The sequence below is a fragment of the Chiloscyllium plagiosum genome, chromosome 16 (genome assembly GCF_004010195.1).
Source record: "Chiloscyllium plagiosum isolate BGI_BamShark_2017 chromosome 16, ASM401019v2, whole genome shotgun sequence".
Lineage (NCBI taxonomy): Eukaryota > Metazoa > Chordata > Chondrichthyes > Orectolobiformes > Hemiscylliidae > Chiloscyllium > Chiloscyllium plagiosum.
Window position 1 is genome coordinate 67315687 of NC_057725.1, and position 27816 is coordinate 67343502.

At 40.4% G+C, this 27816-nt stretch overlaps 1 protein-coding gene across 1 annotated transcript in view; it reads left to right on the forward strand.

The window, feature by feature from the left end:
• Positions 1-27816, forward strand: part of LOC122558125 (mucin-6-like) — a gene marked incomplete at its 3' end in the record, with an annotated part of 278951 nt that overhangs the window by 191789 nt on the left and 59346 nt on the right. The window contains exons 19-20 of the mRNA XM_043706443.1: positions 7320-7407; positions 7533-7562. Of these exons, the coding sequence (XP_043562378.1) occupies positions 7320-7407; positions 7533-7562 (118 nt within the window). The remainder of the gene's footprint in view (positions 1-7319; positions 7408-7532; positions 7563-27816) is intronic.

Consider the following 27816-nt stretch of genomic DNA (forward strand, 5'->3'; position numbering starts at 1 on the left):
ACCAGTTTTCTATCTGCAAAGCTGTCTTTCTCGGGTGCTGGGAATTGGCAGCGTGGTTGGAAAGGTTCTCAGTGCTGCCAGTGTGTGCCAAAAGGCCAGAGCAACAGATGCCTGAATTAGGTCAGTGGTGTACAACATCAAAGTAGAAGCCTCCCACCAGCCTCCTTGTCAGGTGCCTCCTGTCCTAATGTTTAGAAGATGCTGTTCAAATGTCAGTTCTGTATGCTTCAAACTGCTGAATGATCACATTGCTGAGGAGTTGCTATGTTTTCGGCTTTGCCTGCATGGCCAATGGAACTATCCCCAATGGATCCAAGTACAGAAGCCGTGGATGTTTCTGTAGCTGTTGCGCTAGTGGCTATTATGCAAATGGAAGAGGGGCACAAGTGCCCACAAGCCCAGACTAGCATCAATATACAGCTGATGTGGAGTTTATACCTACTATAGAGTTTTTTATTAGATTCCCGACAGTGTGGAAACAGGCCCTTCGGCCCAACAAGTCCACACCGACCCTCCGATGAGTAACCCAGCCAGACCCATTTCCCTCTGACTAATGCACCTAACACTATGGGCAATTTAGCATGTCCAATTCACCTGACCTGCACGTCTTTGTGACTGTGGGAGGAAACCGGAGCACCTGGAGGAAACCCACACAGACACGGGGAGAATGTGCAAACTCCACACAGACAGTCACCCAAAGCTGGAATTGAACCTGGGACCCTGGTGCTGTGAGGCAGCAGTGCTAACCACTGAGCCACTGTGCCGCCCCAGTTGATTTTTTTTTAGATTCCCTACAGCATGGAAACAGTCCCTTCGGCCCAACAAGTCCACACCGACCCTTCGAAGAGTAACCCACTCAGACCCATTTCCCTCTGACTAATGCAGCTAACACTATGGGCAATTTAGTATGGGCAGTTTACCTGACCTGCACATTTTTGGACTGTGGGAGGAAACCGGAGCACCCAGAGGAAACCCACGGGGAGAATGTGCAAATTCCACACAGTCGCCCGAGGCTGGAATCGAACCTGGTACTGTGAGGCAGCAATGTTAACCACTGAACCACTGTGCCGCCCCTAACCGCATAACAGTTTGTAGCTGTAGGTGCCCTCATTCAGTAAAGATTCAAGGAGTCCCAGTTGCTTATCTTTCATGGAATGCTGTGCAGATGAAAGAGGGATAGTGGTGTGATACTCAGTCCTTGGTCGAGTTAGAAAGCCATATTACTCTTACAACAATTCTGCAATGAAGCATCTTCCACTTGGACTGATGATAGATATAGGTTGTCCCCTCCACATTACATTTCTTTGCAGGCCAACAAAAAAAGAAATTGTTTGAGAAACTCAGCAGGTCTGGCAGCATGTGTGGTGAAAAACAGTTAAAAATGTTAACTCTCCTTTCCCTCCCAGACACTGCTAGACCTGCTGTGTTGCTCCAGCAATTTCTCTTTTTGTTTTTGATTTCCACCAGTTCTTGGTTTTATCTCCATGAAGGCCATGTTTGTTGCTTCATGCTGGTACCATCCAGAGGGAGAATGCCACTTGATCCTCAGAATCTCTGCTCCAAACAAGTGGAGGATGCATCGAGGCAATGGATCAAATGGTGAGAATCCATGAGAGGTGTCGCATTGCAACAATGTTCTGCAGACTGAACATTACCTCAAACATCCTACAGTGCAGCATTGTTGGCCACAGCAATGCAAGAAGGGCTTCCTTGCAAAAGTTGGTCAATGGACCTGAGTCGTGACAAGCTAACCTTCACTTACCACAATGGTTTGATACTTCTGGCCAGCATCCCCTATGTAATCTCACTACAAGTGCAGTTTAATGCTAAACCCTTTCTATGTCATACACTCTGTTTAATTAAAGTAAAGGTTACTAATGAATTGACATCTTCACAACATTCAGTTCTTCCTCATTCAATCTGACAAGGTGTCATAGTAGCTAGGGTGTTATGAACAGGATTGCTATCACTCACGTAGGCTTAGAACATTGAGTAATGATATGGATGGCTAGTGTTGTAGTTGTAGCTAAAATGGCATTCACTGAATCAGATGAACAGTGAACATATATTTACAAATGTGATTGAAGCAGAAATTCTGTGTCAGTACAGCTTTTGTCCTCCTCCGGTAGCAACAGTGATCAGACCAGACTTGAGTTTCTTTGTTCATCTTGAGGATTTGCATGGGGAATTATACATATCAGAAGAAGATGCTGCGGCAAAGGGGGTTCTTCTGACATGGGCGGCACGTGGCACAGCGGTTAGCACTGCTGCCTCACAGCGCCAGAGTCCCGGGTTCAATTCCCGCCTCAGGCGACTGACTGTGTGGAGTTTGCATGTTCTCCCCGTGTCTGCGTGGGTTTCCTCCGGGTGCTCTGGTTTCCTCCCACAGTCCAAAGATGTGCAAGTCAGGTGAATTGGCCATGCTAAATTGCCTGTAGTGTTAGGTTAGGGGTAAATGTAGGGGTATGGGTAGGTTGCGCTTCGGCGGGTCGGTGTGGACTTGTTGGGCCGAAGGGCCTGTTTCCACACTGTAAGTAATCTAATCTAATCTGTGTTTGTGTTGCAATCAGCAAGGGACAGTTGTGAAAGTTACAGTCAAGAAGCTGGACATTATGTAAGAACCTTCAACTTTAGATTCTTAGTTTGTGGAAGAAAGGATAACAAGACTGCCTATTTGCCAGAAAGGAGTACAGGTCATCCATTTCAGTAGGTCTCAGGTAGCTATGATTTGGAGATGCTGTTATTGGACTGGGATGTACAAAGTTAAAAATCACACAACACCAGGCTATAATGCAACAGGTCAATTTGGAAGCACTGGCTTTCGGAGTGCTGCTCATTCATCAGGTGGTTGTGGAGTAGAAGATCATAAGACACAGAATTTATAGCAAAGGTTTACAGTGTGATGTAACTGAAATTATATATTGAAAAAGATCTGGATTGTTAAGTCCCTTAACTCTCAGGTAGCTCATAATGGTGACATGGACAACAGAATTCAAGTTAGCATGGGAAAGCATTCTGAGACTTAATAGGCATATTCAGCATTAAACAGCACAAGCCAAGATTAGGTCTTTGTGGTATTTTTGGCTCAGTTCCCTATTTAGGATTGGTCATTAGAGTCATATGGCACAGAAATAGACTCTTCGGTCCAACCAGTCCATGCCGAACATAATTCCAAACTAAATTAGTCCCTCCTGCCTGCTGTTGGCCCATATACCTCCAAACCTTTCCTATTCATGTATCTATCCAAATGTTTTTTTGGCCATTTTGTTAAGACACTGTTTCTGGCAACCACCTTATCCATAACTTCAGTGATGTGATCTTTGAAGCTCGGAGTAAAATTCAACATTACTACATCATATAGATGTGTTCTTACCACACCTTTTGCCTTAAGATGAAAAATGTTGATTATGTCTTTCTATGTTGGCCCAGAGATGATTATTCCCATAATGTATTGTCAATAGAGTATTCTCTCAAATGTTTAGTCCTGAGAGATTACTTTATAAGTGCATCCTCTTTAATTATTTTTCTTCCATCCTATATTGCTACTGCCTCTTCCTTTATGAATAAATTGACAACATGCTGTTGTCAAGTGAAAGCGGAAGCTGTGTAAGAAGAGGAGACACTGCAAGATATCCAGCTAAATGGGTTGAGAGACCCGAAATGATCTTGTATCTTAATTGGGAGTGACACTTGAGGATTTTTGATAAGGAAATTGTGAGGGAGACATACAATTCCACAACTCATTTGAGCAGTAAGCACAACCAACAAGAAAAATGGCAGTGAATTCATGCATCCATACCATTTCAGAAAACAGCAGATTCACAGCAAGCATCAGCTAGTCTGCTCACCAGTAGTATTGTTAGCAGACAAATCAAACCTAGTTTAACAGGGTAAACCAAATATCTGAATGATAAATCAAAGTATTTTTTGGTCTTGTGTTCTTTTGGAAAGAATACTCATTGCATGAAGGAGAAAGAGTAATATTCCAGAAATGACTACAGGCATAAATTTTTTGTTTACAATGCCAGGTTCTTGTAGCTCACATGGTTCTTTTATCCTAACACAGTTTACTACCCCACCAATGTGTAAAGGAGGACAGCGATTGTATTGTTGCCTTAAGGAATCATGACTACCTACTGTTGCCATGACTGAAGATACTATCAAGAGCACTTTTCAGTGCGGTTGAGCAGCATTATAATGAAGCTCTTATGTACATGACAGTACGATAGAAAACATCTTTGGAATGCTGAAGCAAGTGATTACTGATTTCTTGGACTGTTCCGGGGAGACAACCAGACACGATCTCCCCGTGTCCGCGTGGGTTTCCTCCGGGTGCTCCGGTGTCCTCCCACAGTCCAAAGATGTGCAGGTCAGGTGAATTGGCCATGCTAAATTGTCCGTAGTGTTAGGTTAAGGGGTAAATGTAGGGGTATGGCTGGGTTGTGCTTCGGCGGGTCGGTGTGGACTTGTTGGGCCGAAGGGCCTGTTTCCACACTGTAATGTAATCTAATCTATAAACCTGAAGGAGATTTCTAGAATAATTGCAGTATATCGTGTGAAGCATAGAATAATATTTAGGTGGATAATTCATAGTTGGCTGTTAAACACCGTATTTACTTGCAAAAATGTTATTTCTGAGAACCTTCATGAGTGATAACAGCAATTTGAATCTGATATCCCCATTGGGGTTTTGCCCCGATGCTAAGTATGAAGACTTTTCTTTCTTGAGGTAGAATCATAGAGTCTCTACAGAGTGCAAGCAGGCCATTTGGCCCATCGAGTCCACATTGTCCTGCTGAAGAACATTCCACTCAGACCCATCACCCCTACCCTATCTCTCTAACCTTGTATTTCCCATGGCAAATCCATCCAACCTGCACATCTTTGGATTTTGGGAGGAACCAGAGCATCCAGACATGGGGAGAGTATGCAAAACTTGACACAGTTGCTTGAGGCTGGAATCAACCTGGGTCCCTGATGCTGTGAGGTGGCAGTACTAAGCTCAGCCACCATGCTGACCATAGTAGCAGATTCTATTTGTTGAAGTTGTGACAATCCTGTCACATTAAGAGGTTGTTTTGTTCTGTTTTTCAAAGAGAGGTGCCAAACTGGCTACTGAGAAGATGACTTGAGTAAACATCTTGGGAGGCTTTGAGTTCTATTAACATCCTGAATGGATGTGGCCAGCTATCTCAGATTCAGATTTCTGGGTTTTGGTTTTGTCAGTAACATCAGAAGACATTGGGCTCTCAAATGAGTTGGAAGCTTCAGTAAATTGGAGATAGTCAGGACCGCAGGTGCTGGAAAATCAGTCAATAAAATGTGGATAAAATGAGGACTGATGAAGGGTCCTGCTCGAAACATCATCTCTGCTGCTCTTCTGATGCTGCTTGACCTGCTGTGCTTTTTCCAGCTTCACATTGTATTGATCCCAAAGCTTCAGTAAATGTCTCTTGGCTGCTACTCTCTCTCAATTTTCTTGATGTGTTTCCTGCTGGATTGGAGAACTGTATATGAGAATCTGTATCTGAATCATCCTTTTTGCCAAGCAGTGTGTTTATGGGACGTTCCAATACTGGAATAGTTAATTAGTACTAGTTATTGTATCTATTATTCTGTTAAGTTTCTAATCTGTTAAATTATTCTAAATTCCTTTCTTTGGTTGTATTTTTACTGCAGTGTTTAAATAAATGATGTTTTGCTTAATGTTGACCGGTCATATTGCATCTGAGGCACTTTACATTTGCCTTTAAAATAAGAAAACATTAAGGTCTAGTCTACCTTCTTAAAATATTTTTGAAGGGGTCTGATCTGGTCGATAACAAGGTTGCTATCAATTTCAAATTTTCTGAACAAATGTCTGTAAACAGTTGGGGAGACATTCATGGTGAGAAAATAATGCTGATAGCTACTACTTTTTCATTTAAAAAAAGGACATTATAATGTGAAAGGAACTGTGCAATGGTCAACTAAATGGTCAAAAAACACGTATCCTTCCTGTACTTTTCCTCTGCTGAAGACGTTATGTTTCTTTTTATATTATAACCCCATCCTGTGGACAGAACTGCTAGAATTGATTTACCATGTTCTCTAAGACAATCTTCACAACTTTCCTTCAATACCAGGCAAACAAGGCATCCACCATAAAATATGCAATCACTTTACCATCAAGTTATGGTACCCTTATGTAGATGGCCTTCCTATCTGATGATTGATTTCATACTTTTTAAAATCAACTTTTAATGCTAACAATGTCAACTCAAATCTAATAGCAGGAAGAACTTTTCAGATTTGATCTGGGAGTTCTCATAACAATGCTGTTGGCTTTCCAAGTAGTGTGCATTCTCTGGGCTCCACCATTTCCTAAAGCAGCTTTGCAACACACATAAATAACAAGAATGATTCATTAAAGCAGTAATTGACAAATTACACCAGGTAGGTATCGTTTGTGATTAAACAACCTTTAACTTTGGGTATTATCAAGGGGGACAAGTTTCTAATTAGTACAATTTTCCTTCAATTTTTCTTTGTTTCTTAACTTTACAGCTGAACAAGGATGGAATTTGAAATATATAATTATATAATTACTGTAGCTCTCATACTATTCCATTACCTTATTTCTCTTCCCAGCCTTTGTAACAATGGGAAAGTTGAATGCTCTGGCAACTATTTCACCCCTGAAGGTATGAATAATTTCATTTGAATTATTTTAAAAACAGATGAGAAAAAGACATGCAAAATATGAAAATAATCTACCCATTGTGTCTTGCATTTTAATTTTGGATTTTAACTCCTCTCTAAATATCTAATCCAAGGTGCTTAGTAGAATAATAATTTTAGACTGAAGTGAGCCGCTAGCCATTCTAATGTATGAATTTGACTAGCCATAAGATTTCCTTGTACATATGTATTTTAGTAACAACATGTTAATATATTTTCCCATAGAATTGTGTGACCATCCTAAAATTTACTTTGATTGTGCAAATGCAAAAAATGGTGAATATGGAGCAGCTTATCAACCAACATGCCAGATGCATGCTACAGAAACACGTTGTGTGAGTAAAAAGTAGTATGGAACTTCAAGGCTTATCCAAAAAGTAAAGACACAAACTAACAGAACTAAAAACAGATTATCTGGTCATTATTACAGTGCTGTTTATGGAAGTTTGATGTGCATGAATTGGTATATGCATTTCCTACATTATAACAGTCCAAAATAACTTGATCGGTTATGAAGAACTTTGAGAGGGGTCTGAGGTCTTGGACAGTGACTGTCCTGAAAAATATAAAAATATTTTGTAATTGCTTTTCTCTTTTAGTTCGTATTTCATTTTAGTAGCTTTGTTCACAATAATAAGGTCAGCACTTAAACCAGATGTTCTTCTGTTAGAGATGAAAATGCTGAAGGTATTCGTAAACATGTGAAAGACAAAAATATATTCTAATATTTTGAGTAAACACTATATAAGATCAATGTTCTGTTGCTAATTTCTTCGTAATATCCTCTTTATTTTTGACTTACTCCTCCTCAGGTACAAATAGCAAAGAACAATACAGCACAGGTACAGGCCCTTCAGCCCTCTAAGCGTACACTGCCACCTTTTGCACTTCCGTATTGAAACTGTCTTCACTTACAGGGTCTGTTTCCCTCTATTCCCTTCCTATTCATGTATTCTTCCAGGTGCTCCTTGAATGCTGCTATTGTGTCTGCTTCCACCACCTCCTCTGGCAATGCATTCCAGGCACTTGTCATCTTTTGTGTGAAAAACTTGCCTCGCCCATCTCTTTTAAAGTTCTCCTCTCACACTTTGAACCTGTGTCCCCTAGTAATTGACCCCTCCACCCTGAGAAAAAGCCTCATACCTTCGACACTATCTATGGCATTCACAATCTTATAAACTTCCATCAGGTCACCCCTCAACCTCCTGGTTCCAGTGAAAACACACCCAGTCTATCCAACCTTTCTTCATAGTTAAAATCCCTCGTACCTAGCTTCATCATGGTAAATCTTTTCTGTACCCTCTCCAAAGCATCCATATCCTTTTGGTAGTATGGTGACCAGAACTGTTTGCAATATTCCAAGTGTGGCCTAACTAAAGTTCTATAAAGCTGCAGCATAACTTGTCTATCCTTATACTCAATGCCCCTTCCAATGAAGGCAAGCATGCCATTCGTGATCTGTGGACCAGTGCACCCAGATCCATTTGCATATCACACTCTGAAGGGTTCTGCTGTATAATTTCCACCTGTACTTGACCTTCCAAAATGTATCATCTCACATTTGTCTGGATTAAGTTCCATCTGCCATTTTTCAGCCCATGCCTCCAACTGATCAATGTTCTGCTGCACATTTACGAATTACATTTTTCTCTGAATCATTTATGTAGATCATGAGCAGTAGAGATTCCAGCACTGATCCCTGTGGAGCACTACTACTCACAGCCCTCCATTCCGAAAATCATCCTTCTACCCCTGCCATCCATGACTACCTGGTCAGGTCCACGGCCCCCAACAAACCACCCTCCCGTCCTGGCACCCTTCCCACACAATTGCAAAACCTGCGTCCACACCTCCTCCCTCACCACCATCTAAGGCCCCAAAGGAACCTTACACATCCATCAAAGTTTCACCTGCACATCCACAAATATCATTTATTGTATCCGTTGCTCCCGATGCGGTCTCCTTTATACTGTGGAGACAGAACGCCTCCTCGCAGAGTGCTTCAGGGAACATCTCCGGGACACCCGCACCAATCAACCCCACCGCCCCGAGGGCCAACATTTCAACTCCCCCTCCCACTCTGCCGAGGACATGCAAGTCCTGGGCCTCTTCCACCACTGCTCCCCCACCACCCAACATCTGGAGGAAGAACGCCTCATCTTCCGCCTTGGAACACTTCAACCTCAGGGCATCAATGTGGACTTCACCAGCTTCCTCATTTCCCCTCTCCCCACCTTACCTCAGTTCCAACCTTCCAGCTCAGCACTGTCCTCATGACCTGTCCGGATGCTGCCTGACCTGCTGTGCTTTTCCAGCACCACTCTGATCTAAACTTTGGTTTTCAGCATCTGCAGTCCTCACTTTTGCCTGTTTGTCTTCTATGACTAAGCCAGTTCTGTACCCACCTTGCCAGCTCACCCCGATACCATGTGACTTCACCTTTCATACCAGTCTGCCTTGAGGGACCTTGTCAAAAACTTTACTGAAGTCCAAGTAGACAATATCAACTGCTTTTCTCTTGTCACCTCCTCCAAGAACTCGATCAAGTTAGCGAGTCACGACCCCCTCTGCACAAAAACAAACTGTTTATCGCGAATAAGTCCATTTGCTTCTAAATGCGTACAGTTCTTGGCCCTGTGAATCTTACCACCGACATGAAGCTAATAGGCCTGTAATTTTCAGGATTTTCCCTGCTACCCTTCTTAAACAATGAGACAACATTGGCTGTTTTCCAGTCGTCGGTGACCTCAGCTGTGGCCAAAGAGAACACAAAGGTCTCTGTCAATGCTCCAGCAATTTGTTTTTTTGCCTCTCTCAATATTCAGGGATAAATCCCATCAGGAACTGGGGACTTATCTACCTTAATACTTTTTTTTAAGATACGCAACTCATCCTCCTTTTTAACAGCAACTTAGCTTAAAGAGTCAACACTCCCTTCCCTGAGATCATCCTCCACCAATTCTTTCTCTTTGGTGAATACCGATGCAAAGTATTCATTTAGGACCTCACCTACCTCTTCTGGCTCCACACACAGATTCCCTCCTTTGTCTTTGAATCGGCCAACCCTTTCCCTGGCTACCCTTTTTTCTTAATATAAGTATAAAAAGCCTTGGGATTCTCCTTAATCCAGTTTGCTAATGACTTTTCATGACCCGTTTTAGCCCTTTTAATTCCTTGTTTGTTCTTTCCTACTTTCCTTATATACTTTAAGGGCTTCATCAGTTCCTATCCTCCTTGACCTTACTTTTTTCTTTCTGTCCAAGGTCATAACATCCCTGATCATCAAAGCTTCATTTAACTTGCCGTACATTTCCTTCATTCTTGTGCCACTCCTGAACGCTTATCAATTACTTTTTGAAATACACCCACATGTCCAATGTAGATTTACCTTCAAAAAGCTGCCTCCAATCAAAATTCTCCAGTTCCTGCCTAATATTGTTGTCGTTCGCCTTCCCTTAATTTAACACCTTCACCAGAGGACTACTATCATCCCAGTTCATGAATCTATTACAACTCACAGTATTATGGTCATTACTCCCGAAATGCTCCCCCGCTGAAGCTTATTTCCCAAAGTCATGTCCAGTATAACCCCTTGCCTGGTTGGACTGTTTACATAATGTTCAAGAATTCCTCCTGAATGGTCCTTACAAATTCTGCTCCATTCAATCTCTAGCGTGTAGTGAGCCTCAGTGAATATAGAGGAAATTAAAATCACCCACCTCAAAACAACCCTGCTATTTTTACATCTTTCCAAAATCTGTCTACATATTCTCTCCTCTATCTCCTGCTGGTTGTTGGGAGGCCTGTAGCATACCCCCAGCATTTCACCTTTCCTATTCCTGAGTTCTACCCATGTTGCCCCTCGCTGCACGAGTCCTCTGATGTATCCTCCTTCAGTACAACTGTGAGTTACTCCTTTACCAGTCATGCAACTCCCCCACCCCTTTTACCTCCTTATCTATCACACTTGAAACATCTAAATCCAGGGACATTCAGCTGTCAGTCCTGTCCATCTTTCAGCCAAGTCCCTGTAATGGCAATAATGTCATAGTTCCAAGTACTAACCAAATCTCTTAAGTTCAACTACCTTACCTATTATACTTCTCACATTAAAACACATGCATTTCAGACCACCTCCTCTGCTCTTTTCAGCAGTGTTTCCCTGTCTGTTCTTGTTCTTAGTAATGTGTGCCTTGGTTTCTACCTCTCCCTCAATTTCTGCATGTACTACCCTACTTCTCTGGTTCCCACCCACCTGCCACACGAGTTTAAACTCTCCCCAACAACTTTACCAAGTATCCCCATAAGATCACCAGTCCCAGTCCTGCCCAGGTGCAACCCGTCCAGTTTGTACAGGTACCACCTCCCGCAAAACTGGTCCCAATGCCCCATGAATCCGAAACCCTCCCCCTCACACTGTCATTGCAGTCACATGTTCATTCTTTTTAGCCTGCTGTTTCTACTCTGACTAGATCACAGCACCGGTAGTAATCTCTAAATAACTACCTTTGAGGTCCTACATTTCAACTTTCTTCCTAGTTCTCCATATTCTGCTTTTGGGATCTCATCCTTTTTTTTACCCATGTTGTTAGTACCAATGCGCATTGACCAAAAAAATCTTTGTCCTGTTTATGTTTGACAAACATTTAGAATCCCTTAACACTATTGTGAAGAATTTTAGTTTTGAAGTTATAAAATATTAATTATCTATGTAAAGTTTTTAAGTGTCTTTACCATCATAACTCGATATCTGATTCCTAAGAGACAAAGGAGAAATACCAGTCAATTACCTAGCTGCTCTCCTGTAATGTCATTGTACCATTTTATTTACATTTTTCCTACTTTAGTTCTATGGTCTTGTCCTGTCAATCTTAGCCATTTCACATTCTCCTCACAGCTCATTTTACTTCATAACTTTCCATTGTCAGCAAACCTGGACATGCGATACTTGACCCCTCAACTAAGTCAGCAACAAGGAGAAATCTTCTATCTGTTCATGAACTTTAATTTTGTGTGATAACCCCTTGTCTGGTATCTTTATAGATTCATTTTTGAAAGTCCCAGATGCCCATTTTACTACACAAGTAATTGCAATCCCAAACTTTTTTAACAAGTACATTAATGGCAAGATGCCCATCATAAATCTATTTCACCTCTGCCTGCTCATATTATGATCTTTCATGTGTTCTGTTATCACATTCCTGTTAATAACTTCCAGTATTTTTCAATAGGCAGGAAGGTGGCTCAGTGGTTAGCACTGCTGCCTCACAGCACAGCACAGCACCAGGGACCTGGTTTCGATTCCCTCCTTGAGCGATTATCTGTGTGGAGTTTGCACATTCTCCCTGTGTCTGCGTGGATTTCCTCCGGGTGCTCCAGTTTCCTCCCACAATCACAAAGATGTGCAGGTTAGATGAATTGGTCATGCTGAATTGCCTATAGTGTTAGCTGCATTAGTCAGGGGTCAACATAGGGTCTGGATGGGTTACTCTCTGGAGGGTCGGCGTGGACTGGTTGGAACAAAGGGCCTGTGGACTTGTTGGAACAAAGATTTTTTTGGTCAATGCGCATTGGTACTAACAACATGGGTTAAAAAAAAAGGATGAGATCCTAAAAGCAGAATATGGAGAACTAGGAAGAAAGTTGAAATGTAGGATCTCAAAGGTAGTTATTTCGAGATTACTACCAGTGCTGCGATCCATATTGTAGGTAATCTAATCTAAAAAAAACCTGCTAATATCAGGCTGACAGTGCTAGAGTTTCTGCTTTCTTACCCCCTTTTTCTTGAGATTTACTATCTTACAATTCATGAGGCTGTCCTGAAATCATTTGATGATTGGGAATACTTAGAAATCAGTAAAAGTAATCAAGAAAACTGAAGCAAAATGAAATAGAAAGTGAAAGCTTAAAAGCAAGAAAAAATAAGCAATCAAAAAATAAGAACTTTTTATAGACGTTCTATACAAGCAATGAGCAAAAGTAAACATGCATTCTTTGTAGGCAAAGACAGAGGAAATTATAACAATAAATAAGAAAATGTCAGAGACAAGGTACGTGCTTTGCAATGGTCAAAACATATTCTAGCAGCAGTAAATAACCAAGGATGTAGTGAGATTGAGGAATTTAGGAGAAACTAGTACCAATAAAGGAATAGTACTGGAGAAATAAATTGATAGCCGAAGATTTTGAACAGTTCTTGCATTTTAGTGTTGTTTGTCCCTCATCATCTTCACTGTGATGTCAGGCCTGTTGTGGTGTTAGGTCTCCAGCAGTCCTGTTCATGGATCTCTGTTGCTGCCTTCTGTTCATCAGTCTTTGTGTTTTTTAAATGATCTTTGCTCATCCCTAATGCTACTGTGTGGATTCCTACATTTTTCAATTAAATGCATACTATTCTGATTGTCAATTCACTTCTTCTTTAGTTAGCAGCCAAGTGTATCTCTGGCTGTGTATGTCCATATGGAATGGTATTGAATGAGAGAGATCAATGTGTCTATCTTCAAGAGTGCTCTTGTGAATTCAGTGGTGTGTACTATCATCCCCGTGAGACAATAGTGAAAGAATGCCAGAAGTGGTAAGGACCTGTACATTGTTCTTACGTAATATAAAACTGCTTTTGTAAAGTGACTACTATAATAAACACATTAATTTCATTGGTAATGTAATTTCCTCCTGAACTGATTGATTTAAAAAAAACCAAAATAAATTAAATTGTTATTAAATATCTAACAAGACTTGTAATTTCTTCAAGGATTCACCAGAGTGGCCAAAATATTTGGAGTGGAAAGCAGATAAATTGAATTTTGTTTTGCTTTTGGCCTGCAGTTATTAAGAACTTCTATTGTCACATCTCCTTCAGACACTTTTTCTTACTTCTCTTATCATGCTCTTTGGCAAAGCTATATTTGTGTTACTTGATCTATCTTATCGTCCATACCCATGATCTCTCCCATTTGAAATGACAATTTGCATGGAAACTTGCAAGTTCTCCTCCAAGCCACTCACTATCTGGACTTGAAAATATATCACTGTTCTTTCAGGGTTATGGATGCACAAGCCTGGAACTCCCTTCCTAACAGCACTTTCTTAACACCCTAAGGACTGTCACAGTTCACAGCCTCATCACTACCATCTCAGCAATTAGTGATTGGGGAAAGGTGCTGCCAACATCCCATGAATCAATAAAACAAGAAGTACTGCCTAATCAGAGTCCACTAACCAAGCAATTGCATCGCCTCTCATGTGATATGAATTGTTATTTCCTTTGATGTTCCTGCAATTCTATCCTGATGCGAAGTTTTTTGAAGTGAAAGTTTTCAAAAGGATTTTTCCAGATATATCCGTCCTTATTCCAATGTAATAATAAGTGCATTTGGATTTATTTGTCTCAAAAATTGAGGCCATCTAATGAGATACTTTTCTACTTCCTTGCTTTCCCTCCCCCACTGGATCAAACTTTCTCTAAGATTCTCTCCTGTGTTGGCTCTGAAGTTGTGTATTTCTCTATGTTCTGTCCTGGCTCCCATCCTGACTTCTTCAAACACATCCTATTCATGTGACCAATTCCTGATATTCTACCTGTATTCACTCTAAATGACAGACCACCCAATTAACTGATGTTATAAGTTCAATCTTCAAAGATGATGTCTCATTTCACTCCTCTTTAAATTTGCTTTCAACCTTCCCCCCACCCATCAAAAAAAATCAGGGCTAACTTTTAAACTATTCTGCCAGTGCCATTAAATAATTTGTTGCCTTTGTATTCTGTGCCTATTTTTCCACAACTCTGCCAATTGATTTCAGTCAACTTCCTGCCCCTCCTTCCGTACTTAAACAGACTTTATCAATGTTAGAAATTATTTTCTATACAGCTATGACCACTGTAAACTATTTCCTATCATCCATTTCAACAACTGTGTTTGGCATTGTTTGCCTCATATCCCTTTCCATACTTCCAATCATCATCTAGCAGGTGGAACTGCCCTTAGCTGATTTCATTCTTTTTTATCCATCTGTAGCCAGAACATTTCCTGGTATGGCTATCTTCCTCTCCTGCAACATTGTCTCACCAAGAGACCTGTCCTTGGCCCTGTTTTATTTCTCATTTACATACTATCTATCGATGACATCCTCTGAAAGTATAACAACAGATTTCACAATAATCATGGCATCCAACGGTATCTCACCAGCACCTCTCTCAACTCCTCCATTTTCTTTGAATTGTCAGACTGTATGTTTGACATCCACATAGCAAAGCCATAATTTATTTTAACTAAATATTGGGAATTCAAAACTCTTGTGTTTTGTTATGCACCAGGCCAGACCCCTTCAAACATTTCAAGAAGGTAGCCCAGACCCTAACCTTGCTAGTTGCTTTAAGCGGGCATAAGTGGATATTCCAGGAAAGATTTGGCTGGTCAAACTACTTAATTTTAAACAAAACAGAATTTATTTACAAGATTACTGAAGGAAACACAAAAAAGAGTGAACAGAATACTGAATAACTTAACCTATCCAAAAACCCAACAGACTATCCCAACTTCATGATGCTGTTCCAAATACTTGCAAAAATCCCCATAAACACCCTTTGGCAAAAAAAGTAAAATCAAACCCAGGGTCTTACAGGGGAGATATCAGAGAGAGGGAGGATCAGCATGGACTTTGAGTTTTCTTTGTGTGCAGTAGCTTCACAACTGACTGCCTGCTAAAGTCAAATCAAACCAAACCCAAACCAGGCAAAAAATGAGCTGGTCGAACTGACCACTCCCCTTTCATTGTACTTGTGTTTTTGTTAAACGTAAAAGGTTCTTCAAGAAGATCAACCCCAGACATCTTGGAACCTGTATCTTTATGACCTCCTCAAAAATAAACAAGGACAACCTAACCTTGTTAATGGACCAGCATCATCACACTTCCTCCTTAAAAAAAAAAGAACCATCAGTATCCAAAAATGCATCATTTCAAGACCTCTTACAACACTCATATACATTACATTGACAATAATCATGCAAACATGCACTGCTAAACTGTTTCAGTCTATTTTACTCCTGCCACCAAATGCATTCATTTCTCATTCAAGTCTCGAGCCAGGCAACTACAGACCAGTGAGCCTGACGTCGGTGGTGGGCAAATTGTTGGAGGGAATCCTGAGGGACAGGATGTATGTATATTTGTAAAGGCAAGGACTGATTAGGGATAGTCAACATGGCTTTGTGCGTGGGAAATCATGTCTCACAAACTTAATTGAGTTTTTTGAGGAACTAACAAAGAGGATTGATGAGGTCAGAGCGGTAGATGTGTTCTATATGGACTTTAGTAATGTGTTCGACAAGGTTCCCCATGGGAGACTGATTAGCAAGGTTATATCTCATGGAATACAGGGAGAACTAGCCATTTGGATACAGAACTGGCTCAAAGGTAGAAGACATAGGGTGGTGGTGGAGGGTTGTTTTTCAGACTGGAGGCCTGTGACCAGTGGAGTGCCACAAGGATTGGTGCTGGGTCCTCTACTTTTTGTCATTTACATAAATGATTTGGATGTGAGCATAAGAGGTACAGTTAGTAAGTTTGCAGATGACACCACAATTGGAGGTGTAGTGGACAGTGAAGAGGGTTTCCGCAGATTACAACAGGATCTGGACCAGATGGGCCAATGGGCTGAGAAGTGGCAGATAGAGTTTAACTCAGATAAATGCGAGGTGCTGCATTTTGGGAAAGCAAATCTTAGCAGCACTTATACACTTAAGGGTAACGTCCTAGGGAGTGTTGCGGAACAAAGAGACCTTGGAGTGCAAGTTCATATCTCCTTGAAAGTGGAGTCGCAGGTAGATAGGATAGTGAAGAAGGCATTTGGTATGCTTTCCTTTATTGGTCAGAGTATTGAGTACAGGAGTTGGGAGGTCATGTTGTGGCTGTACAGAACATTGGTTAGGCCACTGTTGGAATATTGCATGCAATTCTGGTCTCCTTCCTATCGGAAAGATGTTGTGAAACTTGAAAGGGTTCAAAAAAGATTTACAAGGATGTTGCGAGGGTTGGAGGATCTGAGCTATAGGGAGAGGCTGAACAGGCTGGGGCTGTTTTCCCTGGACCGTCGGAGGCTGAGGGGTGACCTTATGAAAGCTTACAAATTTATGAGGGGCATGGATAGGGTAAATAGGCAAAATCTTTTCCCTCGGGTCAGGGAGTCCAGAACTATAGGGCATAGGTTTAGGGTGAGAGGAGAAAAATATAAAAGACACCTACGGGGCAACATTTTCACACAGAGGGTGGTATGTGTATGGAATGAGCTGCCACAGTAAGTGGTGGAGGCTGGTACAATTGCAACATTTAAGAGGCATTTGGATGGGTATATGAATAGGAAGGGTTTGGAGGGATATGGGCCGGGTGCTGGCAGGTGGGACTAGATTGGGTTGGGATATCTGGTTGGGTGAGCCACACTGCTAAATTTTAGTTCAAATTTTCAATACAATTCATTGAATCGCAAGAATCGTAGTACTGCTCTTTTTCTCGATAGTATGAGAAGCTCCCCAAATACTTTTGGTTTTGCATTCCATGCGGCTATTTGTCCATGTCCAATAACATGGCCCAGGAAGGCGACTTGGGCTTTGGCAAATTCAGTTTTAGCCAGGTTTATCACCAAGCCTGCTTTCCGAAGTTGTTCGAACCAGTCTAATAAATGTTGCAAATGTTCCTTCCATGTGTGACTAAAAATGAATGGATCATCTATATATATGACACAATTGGGTAATCAGCAACTACCTTAATGGTTAGTTTCTGATACATGGCTGGCACATTTTTTATACCAAACGGCATGACACTAAACTGATACTCGCCATTCGGCATTATGAAAGCTGAAATTGTCTTCGCTCTTTCAGACAAATGTACCTACCAGTATGCTCTGAGCAAGTCCAACTTAGAAATAAAAGTTGCTTCTCCTACCTTTTCAACACAGTCTACCAAAAGCAGAATCGGATATGCATCAGTCTTTGTAATGGCATTGACTTTGCTGTAGTCCACACATAACTATTGGGTACCATCTGGTTTTGGCATCATTACTATGGGTGAGCTCCAGTCACTGTAACTCTCTTTGACTATGTCGTCTTGGAGCATGCATTCCATCTTCTTTTGAACCTGTGCCAACTTTAGAGGGTTAAGCCTTTAAGGATGTTGCTTAATCAGAACAACATCTCCGATATTGACATCATGCATAGTTAGGTTAATACTTCCCAACTTATTTCTACATATCTCCCCATGTGACAGTAATAACTCTTTTTCAGGTCGTTTAGATTTTCCTCTGGAACGTAACTCGACAATTTATCCCAATTTTTTGACGACTTCATTGTCCAATTTAACTTGAGGAATGTCCAATTCAGAATCCTCTGAACTTGGTTCTTCACTCTGTGTTGTACAGACTATTTTGGCTTTCTTTACCTATTAAAATACCTTTTCAGCATATTCACATGACACAGTCTGTGAGATTTCTTTCTGTCTGGAATCCTTAACAGATAGTTTCCTGATGAAGGGCTTTTGCCCGAAACATTGATTTTCCAGCACCTCAAATGCTTCCTGACCTGCTGTACTTTTCCAGTACTACACTCTTGACTCCAGCATCCACAGTCCTCACTTTCGCCTAAATAGTTCACCTCATTCAATTTCCTTTTGACTTGATAAGGTCCACTAAACTTTGCTTTTAAAGCTTCACCTATCACTGGAAGTAACACTAACACTTTATCCCCAGCAAAATTGCAAGTTCTTGATTTCTTATCTGCTTCCTGTTTCATTGTATGCTGTGATACTTTTAAATGCTGTCTAGCCAACTCCCCCACTTTATTTAATAATTCCCAAAAATTTGACACATAATCCAAATATGTGGTTTCTGAATGCTAATTTCTTCTTAATCAAATTTAGTAATCCTTTCACTTCATGCCCAAAAACTAATTCAAATGGATTGAATTTGGTTGATTCATTTGGTGCATCTCTGATTGCAATAAGTACAAATGAAATTCTCTTATCCTAATCATCTGGATAGTCTTGACTATAAATCCTCAGCATGGTATTTAATGTCTGATGCCATCTTTTTTGGCTCCCTGTGACTCTGGATGATACATGGTAGATTTGAATTTTTTTATTCTTAAGCTGTCCCATAACTTGCTTGAATAATTTTGATATAAAGTTTGACCCTTGATCTGATTGCATTTTTCTGTGTAGTACGCATCTAGTGAAAAATTTGAGTAATTCCTTTACAATTCTTTGAGCTGTGATATTGCATATTGGGGTGGCCTCTGGAAATCTAGTGAACACATCCATTACTGTTAACAAATACAGGTTTCCACTTTTTGTTTGAGGTAAGGATCCTATGTAATCAATTAAGACTTTTGTAAAAACTTCTTCAAATGCAGGAATAGGTATTAAAAGTGCATATTTTATTATTGCCAGCAGATTTCCAATTACCCTGACATGCCTGACAAAATTCATTTATATCCTTGTGCAGTCCAGGCCAGTTAAAATGTTTTTGTATTTTAGCTTGAGTTTTTCTCACTAAAATGTTTTTGTATTTTAGCTTGAGTTTTTCTCACTACTAAATGACCCCCTACCGGTAGCACATGTACCACTCACAACCCCTCCATTCTATAACCCACTGGCAATACGACTTTGTTTTTAGATTGCATTACAGTGTGGAAACAGGCATTCGGCCCAACAAGTCCACACCGACCTGCCGAAGCGCAACCCACCCATACCCCTACATTTACCCCTTACCTAACACTACGGGCAATTTAGCATGGCCAATTCACCTGACCCTGCACATCTTTGGACTGTGGGAGGAAACCGGAGCATCCGGAGGAAACCCACGCAGACACGGGGAGAACGTGCAAACTCCACACAGTCAGTCGCCGGAGGCGAGAATTGAACCTGGGTCTCTGGCGCTGTGAGGCAGCAGTGCTAACCACTGTGCCACCGTGCCGTGGACTTGATGACCATCTGCCCATTTCTTACCTGTCTGAATATGTGATGGCCTCTGTTTCCTCATTAAGACATCATTTTTAAGATAGTAGCATTCAGGGGTGCATTCACATATTTTGTCCGTGTATGCTTTTTGATGCAGATGCTTTAATTTTTCATATTTCTGCTAATTAATTTATCTGAGCTAAAGGTGTCTGTTTTGTCATCTGTTTGCTCCTGGTTTGTGTTAACCATCTGATCAAACAGGATCTCTGCTAATTCCACTTAAACTTTCTGATCTGTACTCTTTGATGTCTTCTGTTTCAACTGGCGACTTTGTGACCTTGTTACCACACAATCAGGAAAAATCCCAGGATATGTCTCCTGCAATAGTTCAGTTGCCTGAGTTTCCTTTGACTTTTCAACCACAGTGGGCAGCACTCCTACCTGTGAACCATCTATATCATTAGCAAGGACAAATTGTGTTCCTGGAACTGAGAGTTTGTCCAGTACTCCTACCACGACTTGCCCACTCTTCACTGGACAATCTAACCTCACTTCACATAATTGAGTGCTTCTTCTCTCACTATGAATTCCTATTACTAGTGCCTTTTTTGGCAATAGTCCTTCAGAGGTACCTATCTCATCCTCTTTTGACATTATAGATTGAGAGGATCCTGTATCTCTTAATATTGTAACCTCTTTACCTGCTGTTGCTGGCCTACATGAGTAAACTTTACCTTCACAGGTATGTGGTTGCTGAGCAAAGAGACTTTGGAGTGCAGGTTCGTGGTTACTTGAAAGTGAAGTCGCACGTAGATAGGATAATGAAGAAGGCATTAGGTATGCTTTCTTTTATTGGTCAGAGCATTGCATATAGGATTTGGGACGTCATGTTGTAGTTGTACAGGACATTGGTTAGGCAAGTTTTGGAATATTGTGTGCAATTCTGGTCTCCCTCCTATCCAAAATATGCTGTTAAACTTGAAAGGATTCAGAAAGGATTTACAAGGATGTTGCCAGGGTTGGAGGGTTTGAGCTATAGAGAGAGGCTATATTGACTGAATTGAATTGTTTTCCCTGGAATGTCAGAGGCTGAGGGGTGACCTTGTAGAGGTTTATAAAATCATGAGGAGCATAGGTAAAATAAATAAACAAGACCTTTTCCCTGGGGTGGGGGAGTCCAGACCTAGAGGGGATAGGTTAAGGGTGAGAAGGGGAAAATTTTTAAAGGGACCTAAGGGGCAACTTTTTCACACAGAGGGTGGTGCCTGTATAGAATGAGCTGCCAGAGGAAGTGTTGGAGGCTGGTAGAATTACAACATTTAAAATGCATCTGGACGGGTATATGAATAAGTGGCATATGGGCCAAGTACTGGCAAATGGGACTGAATTAGGTTAGGAAATTTGGTCGGCTGGGACGAGTTGGACCGAAGGGTCTATTTCCATGCTGTTCATCTCTATGATTGTATGACTCTATATGGTTTAAGAAGATCTGGCACTTCCTCCTTAACCAACCTCTGACTAACTTGTACATTCTGTTGCAGCTTTCTAGCCTCCACTGTCCTTTCTGTTACCACTCCAACAAAATTCACTGGCTTATCCTAACATCTGACATCTTTTCTGACATCTGACTTCCCGTTTTTTTCCTAACCCGCCAACACTGTGATTTCACGTGGCCCACTTTATTACAGTGAAAACACGTGAGCTTTTTAACTTCTCCTTCCCCCTAAAGGAAGGGTTTCCTCTTTACCCTGTGGTAAGTTATCCTTATGGTCTTCACCGAGGATCTACCTTTGCCTTTCCACGTGAGGATTTCTCTTTTCTCCAATTTTTATTTGTCATGGATTGAAATTAATTTTCAAAGCCAAACTTTGATTAATGGCCTAACTCATAATCATCACCTATTTCAACTGCTAATCTTGCCACATGAGTTCTCACTGCTTCAGGAAGTGCATTTTTGAACTCATGACTTAGTGCCAGTTTCTGAAGTTCAAATTCCCTCTCTTTTTTTGCTTCCTTCCCTCTCTCTCCTTTTCTCTCTCTTCTGCTTTAATTGTAATTCAAACTGTTTAATTTCTGATACTCTTTCCTTGTCTTCTGCCTCTATTTCAAGTTGTTTCATATTCAATTGAATTTTAACCATCTCTAAAGATCCTGATGGCTTTTCCAGAAAATATAAATGCTGAACTATTGCTGTAATTATCTCTCCTTTTCTCACGGAAGAAGGCAGCTCCAACTCCAGATTGCCTGCTAATTCCAGTAACCTGGCCTTAATCACCTTTTGTAAAACCCCCAAAGTCACTTCTTCCACCCCCCAGAAAACCCTTGGTGACTGAAAGAGCCATTTCTATCCCAAGCATTGTTTAAACCACTCTAACTCAACACCCGGGACAAAAGATACTAACACTTACGACTCACTGCCTTCGAGTCCCAATTTGAAACCCTGCAAAGAACCCCATATCTGTTATGGACCAGGCCAGACTCTCTCAAAACATTTCAAGAAGATAGCCCAGACCCTAACTTTGAGATTTATTTTAAGCAGGTGTAAGGAAGGAGTGATGCACCTGGCCCAACCACTTACTTTTAAACAAAACAAAATTTATTTACAAAATTACCGAATGAAACACAAATAAAAGTGAACAGAGTACTGAATAACCTATCCGAAAACCAACAGATTATCCCCCAATTTCATGATACTGTTCCAAATACTTGCAAAAATGCCCAAAAACACCCCTTTGCAAAAAAGGTAATAGCGAACACAGGGTCTTGCAGGAGAGATATCAGAGAGAGGGAAAATCAGCACGGACTTTGGGCTTTCTTTGTGTCCAGCAGCTTCACAACTGACTGCCTGCTAAAACCAAACCAAACCCCAACCAGAAAAAAGCTGAGCGGGGAGAACTAGCTATCTCCTTTCGTTGTACAAGTTTTTTTTAAACTTGAAAACTCCTTCAAGAAGATCAACCCCAGACATTTCGGAACCTGTGTTATTATGACCTCCTGAAAAACAAACCAAGGACAACCTAACCTTGATAAAGGAGCAGCATCATCACACTTTGAACTGTGCCATAATTTCAGTCCCGAGCCATCAACTGCATCGAGCTGTCTGGAGATTATCTGAGGCAGAATCACACCATCTGCTACCTTGATCTTGTATTTGACACCCAGTTAACATTCCAACAACATATCCCCTTCATCCAGGCTTCTTAACTCTATCTCTGCAACATTGCCTGACTTGGCTCCTATCTTGACCTTCCATCTGCTGGAGACCTTCTGTAAAACTCCATGCCGTTGCTATCACATGGACTTTTACAGATGGTCTCCTCGCCAGCCTTCCATTCTGCAGCACACGTAAATTTAAATTCAGCTGGAACTGCTGTCAGTATCCTAACTTGCCCAAAGTCTCCTTCAACCTTCATAGACTTACTTTGGTTTATCAATGTGAAAAGATTTTTTAAATCTTTGATAGCTTCGGCTGTCTTATCATTGTCACTTCTTTTAACCCTTCAATTCTTCCTTAACACTCTTTCAGTTTAGTACTTTTCTGAACATCCCTAAGTTTTAATTGCTGTACAACTGACAGCTGTGTATTAGCTTCCTGATCCTAGGTTCTGAAATTTCCTCCTAAACATTTGCTGTTTTTCCTTCTCTCTTTTTAAGACATTTCTTAAAACCAAGACTTTGACCATTTTTCATCTATCCTGATATCTCCTCTGTTGCTTAGTGTCAAACTTTAATTGATTATCTTGGGAAGTGCCTTGAGTTGTTAAATAGACCATGTTAAATAAATTATTGAAATGCAATTTGCTACTATATTTCTGTTTTTACAGTTTGGAATAATTTTGAGAAAATCTATGTAATCTCAATTCAATCTCTCTAAAACTTTATATTTGAATAGTATCTGCATTGGCGGTAAGTGGGAATGCACAGGGGATGCAAAGTGTCCTTCAACCTGCATAATTAATGGAGAAGGACATGTTACTACATTTGATGGAAATCAATATGTATTTGATGGCAGTTGCGAATATACTTTAGTTCAGGTAATAATCAAGAGCTTTTCTTTTATAAACAATTTATGCATTCATGTATTTCACTGTATTTACTTTCTAAACCAATCTGTACAATTTGTTTGTTTAGGATGCTTGTTCTGTGGATTCCAGACAACCATCATTCAAAATAGTCTCAGAAAATATTATTTGTGGTAAAACAGGAGTGGTTTGTACCAAGTCCATTAAGATCTATTTTCAGGTAAGGAAGTTTAGCACCGAATTATAATTTCAGTCATTTCATTTTACACATTTTTCTCAGTTGATTCAGGTGTAAATCCATTTTCCATTAAACTGTTTTATTTTTACATGGGATGTAAATGTTGTTGGCCACCGTTTAAGTTTCATTCCAAATTGAACCTGAAAAGGTAGTCAATTCCTTAATTTATTATTTGTTTGTTACATTGTACGTGCTTTTCTTAGTATTGTTAATGTTGTTGAAAACTGACTAAATACAACACTCATCTGTAGGTTTAACCTTCAACTACTGCTATGATCATATCATTCTACTGAAATAATGCATGTTCAAAAAAATGTTAATTATTGAGTAGGGCGTGGGAAATTAAGTCCTGGTGTACACAAAGTTTAATCAGAACTGAATGTAAAAGTCAAATTTTATTGATGATGGAAATTTGAAGAAAAAATAGAAAATTCTGGAAATACTCAGCATATCAGGCAGCATCTGTGGAGAAAGAGAAAGTCAGTGTTAACATGCGAAGTTGATGACCTTTTACATTGTCATTTATTTTTTCTGTATAGTTTGGACAAAATGGGCTGAGAGCATGATATGTGAGCATATGTACAGCCACAACAAAATTGAATTCATGAAGTCTTCAAGGACATAGCTGCCCAATTGAAAGAACCAACACAAGGAACAAGCCTACTTGACCTCTCCTTCACTAACCTACCTGTTACTGGTGCAAATGTTCATGATACTATGAGCATGAGTTACCAAAGCACAGTTCGAGTCAAGACAAATTTCCATCTTCATACTGAGGACATACTCCATCACATGTTCAGTTACAACTCCTCAGATAGAAAGCAAGTTACATCTGTATTCAGCAAGACATAGCTAATATTCAGCTTGGCCTGATAGTTGGCATGCAGCATTCATACCACCAAAATGCCTGACAAAGACTAGATCCAACAAGGGGGAGTCTAAATATCTCCAACTGACTTTCAAAGATAAAATTACAAAATTCTCTACTGTTAATCTCTTACAGTCAATAATTAATGGGAATCTAGTTGGACAAGCTATAATTAAGTTGAAGGTGGAGTTGAACATAGCGAGAAACTCCGCATGACTGCTAAACCAAAGACAGTGCACCATTTTCAGGACACTAGTCAAGGATTTGTTGGAATACTGTATCGTTGCCTGAATGATTGAAGTTCCCACAACATGAATATAGTCCAGGGCAAAACAGTCTTGTTGATTGACGTCTTTACCACCATTTAAACATTCACTCCCTCAATAATTGGTGCACAGTAGATACTTTGTGTACCACATGCACAACAGACTGCAGTAATTCACCAAGTGTTTGTTGATAGCACTCTGCCTTTCTATCTGCAAAGATTAGGACAAACACACATATGGGCATGCCACCACCTGCCAGTTACACTTTAAGCTACATAGCAACCTGACTTAGAGCTATGTTACTGTATCTTCATTGCCACTGGATCAAAATGGTGGAACTCACTTCTAACAGCACTCCTACATCATGTGGACAGCAGTAATTCAAGAAGCAGCTCGTTATCACCCTCCAAATGGCAATTACAGATTGGAAAGAAATGGATTGCAGCAATTCAAGGAAGCACAGGAACCTGAAAATGGTGCACAGATTTTGGTTTAGCAGTCAGAAATCTCCACCTTCAACTTACTCTTGTAGTCATGGTAATTATAGCTTGTCCAACTAGATTCCCATTAATTGCTGACTGTAAGAGATTAACAGTGTGGAATTTGGTAATCATATCATTGAAAGTCAATTGGAGATGATTAGACCATTCAACCTCTCGAGCCTGGTCCACCTTTCAATGAGATCATAGCCAATCTGTGGCCTGACTCCACGTACCTGCCTTTGGTCCATATCACTTATTACATTTGCTTGATAAAACTTTACGTAATTAAAAATTAACAACTGATCTAGCATCTACTGTCCTTTGTGGAAGAGGAGGTCAAATATCTATCACCCTTTGTGTATAGAAGTCCTTCCTAATATCTCTCCTGAATGGTGTATTCCTAATTTTCAGACTACACCCCCTAGAATCCCCAACTAATGGAAATAGTATATCTTTATCTACCCTGTCTCTTCCTGCCAACGTCTTGAAGATTTTGATCAGATTACCCCTTAATCTTCTGAATTCTAGAGAAATCAGGTGTAATTTGTGTAATCTCTCCTTATAACTTAACCCCAGAAACCCAGGTTTTATTCTTGTAAACTTACATTACTTCTTCCAAGTACAATATATTCTTCCTAAGTTATGCTGCTCAGATCTGCTCAGCATACTCCAAGTGAGTCTTACCAGAGTTTTATATAACTGCAGCATAATTTCTACATCCTTGTACTCCATTTCTCTCAATATAAAGGCCAGCATTGCATTAGCCACTTTGATTATTTTCTGCACCTGTTTGTGACCTTTTAAAGATCTCTTTTGACATTCACTGTATTTAATTTCACACGATCTCGGAAGTACCTGATCTATCATTTTTTATCCAAAATAGTTAACCTTTCACTTGCTTACATTGAACTCCATATATCATAGTTTTGCCCATTCAGTATATCAATATCCTTTTGTAATTTTATACTATCATCTACGTTGTCTTCAGTGCCACCTAACTCTGTGTCATCAGAAAATTTAAATATATGACTTCCTGTGGCATTATCCAATTTGTTATTAAATCATGTGATTAATTGAGGCCCAAACACAGATCCTTGTGGAACACAAAACAAAATTGCTGGGAAAATTCAGCAGGTCTGGTAGCATCTGGAGAGAATTCAGAATTAACTTTTCAGGTCGAGTGACCCTTCCTCAGAACCTTGTGGGACAACACTGGTCAATTTGAGTACCTACCCATTATCCCCACTTTCTGTCACCTCAACAAATTCCCCAGCCTTATCAGTGAATTTGCCCTCAATTCTGTGAGCTTCAACCTTATTTAACAGTCTCTTCATCAAAAACCTTCTGGAAATCTATATAAACAACATCCATAGATATTTCGCTGCCCATTACTTCAGGGTCACCTGTTCTAAAACAAATTGTGAGTTTTGTCAGGCATGACCTACCTGTCATCAATCTAAGCTGGCTCCCCCTGATTAACTGAAATTTTTCAGGATAATCAGTTGCCCCATTCTTGATTGCAGGCTATTTCTCCCCCATAGATATTAGACTAACTGGTCTTTAATTTCCTGGTTTTTCTTTTTTGCTCTTAAAAATAGAGTGACATATGCACTTTTTCAATCCCGATAGATGACTTCTGTATCTAGAGAACTCTGAAAGATTATAGTGAAGGCACCTTTGACACCCTTAGATGGGTGGGGATTTGTCCCACTTTAAGGATGTAACTCTGAAGATGGACGAGGGAGATCCAGTAGATGTAGTGTACCTGGACTTTCAGAAAGCTTTTGATAAAGTCCCACATAGGAGATTAGTGAGCAAAATTAGGGCGCATGGTATTGGGTGCAAAGTGCTAACTTGGATTGAAAGTTGGTTGGCTGACAGGAAACAAAGAGTAGTGATAAACGGCTCCATTTGGAATGGCAAGCAGTGACCAGTGGGGTACCGCAGGAATCAGTGCTGGGACCGCAGCTTTTTACAATATATATTAATGATATAGAAGATGGTATTAGTAATAACATTAGCAAGTTTGCTGATGATACTAAGCTGGGTGGCAAGGTGAAATGTGAGGAGGATGTTAGGAGATTACAGGGTGACCTGGACAAGTTAGGTGAGTGGGCAGATGCATGGCAGATGCAGTGTAATGTGTATAAATATATGGTTACCCACTTTGGTGGCAAGAACAGGAAGGCAGATTACTACCTAAATGGAATCAATTTAGGTAAAGGGGCAGTACAAAGAGATCTGGGTGTTCTTGTACACCAATCAATGAAGG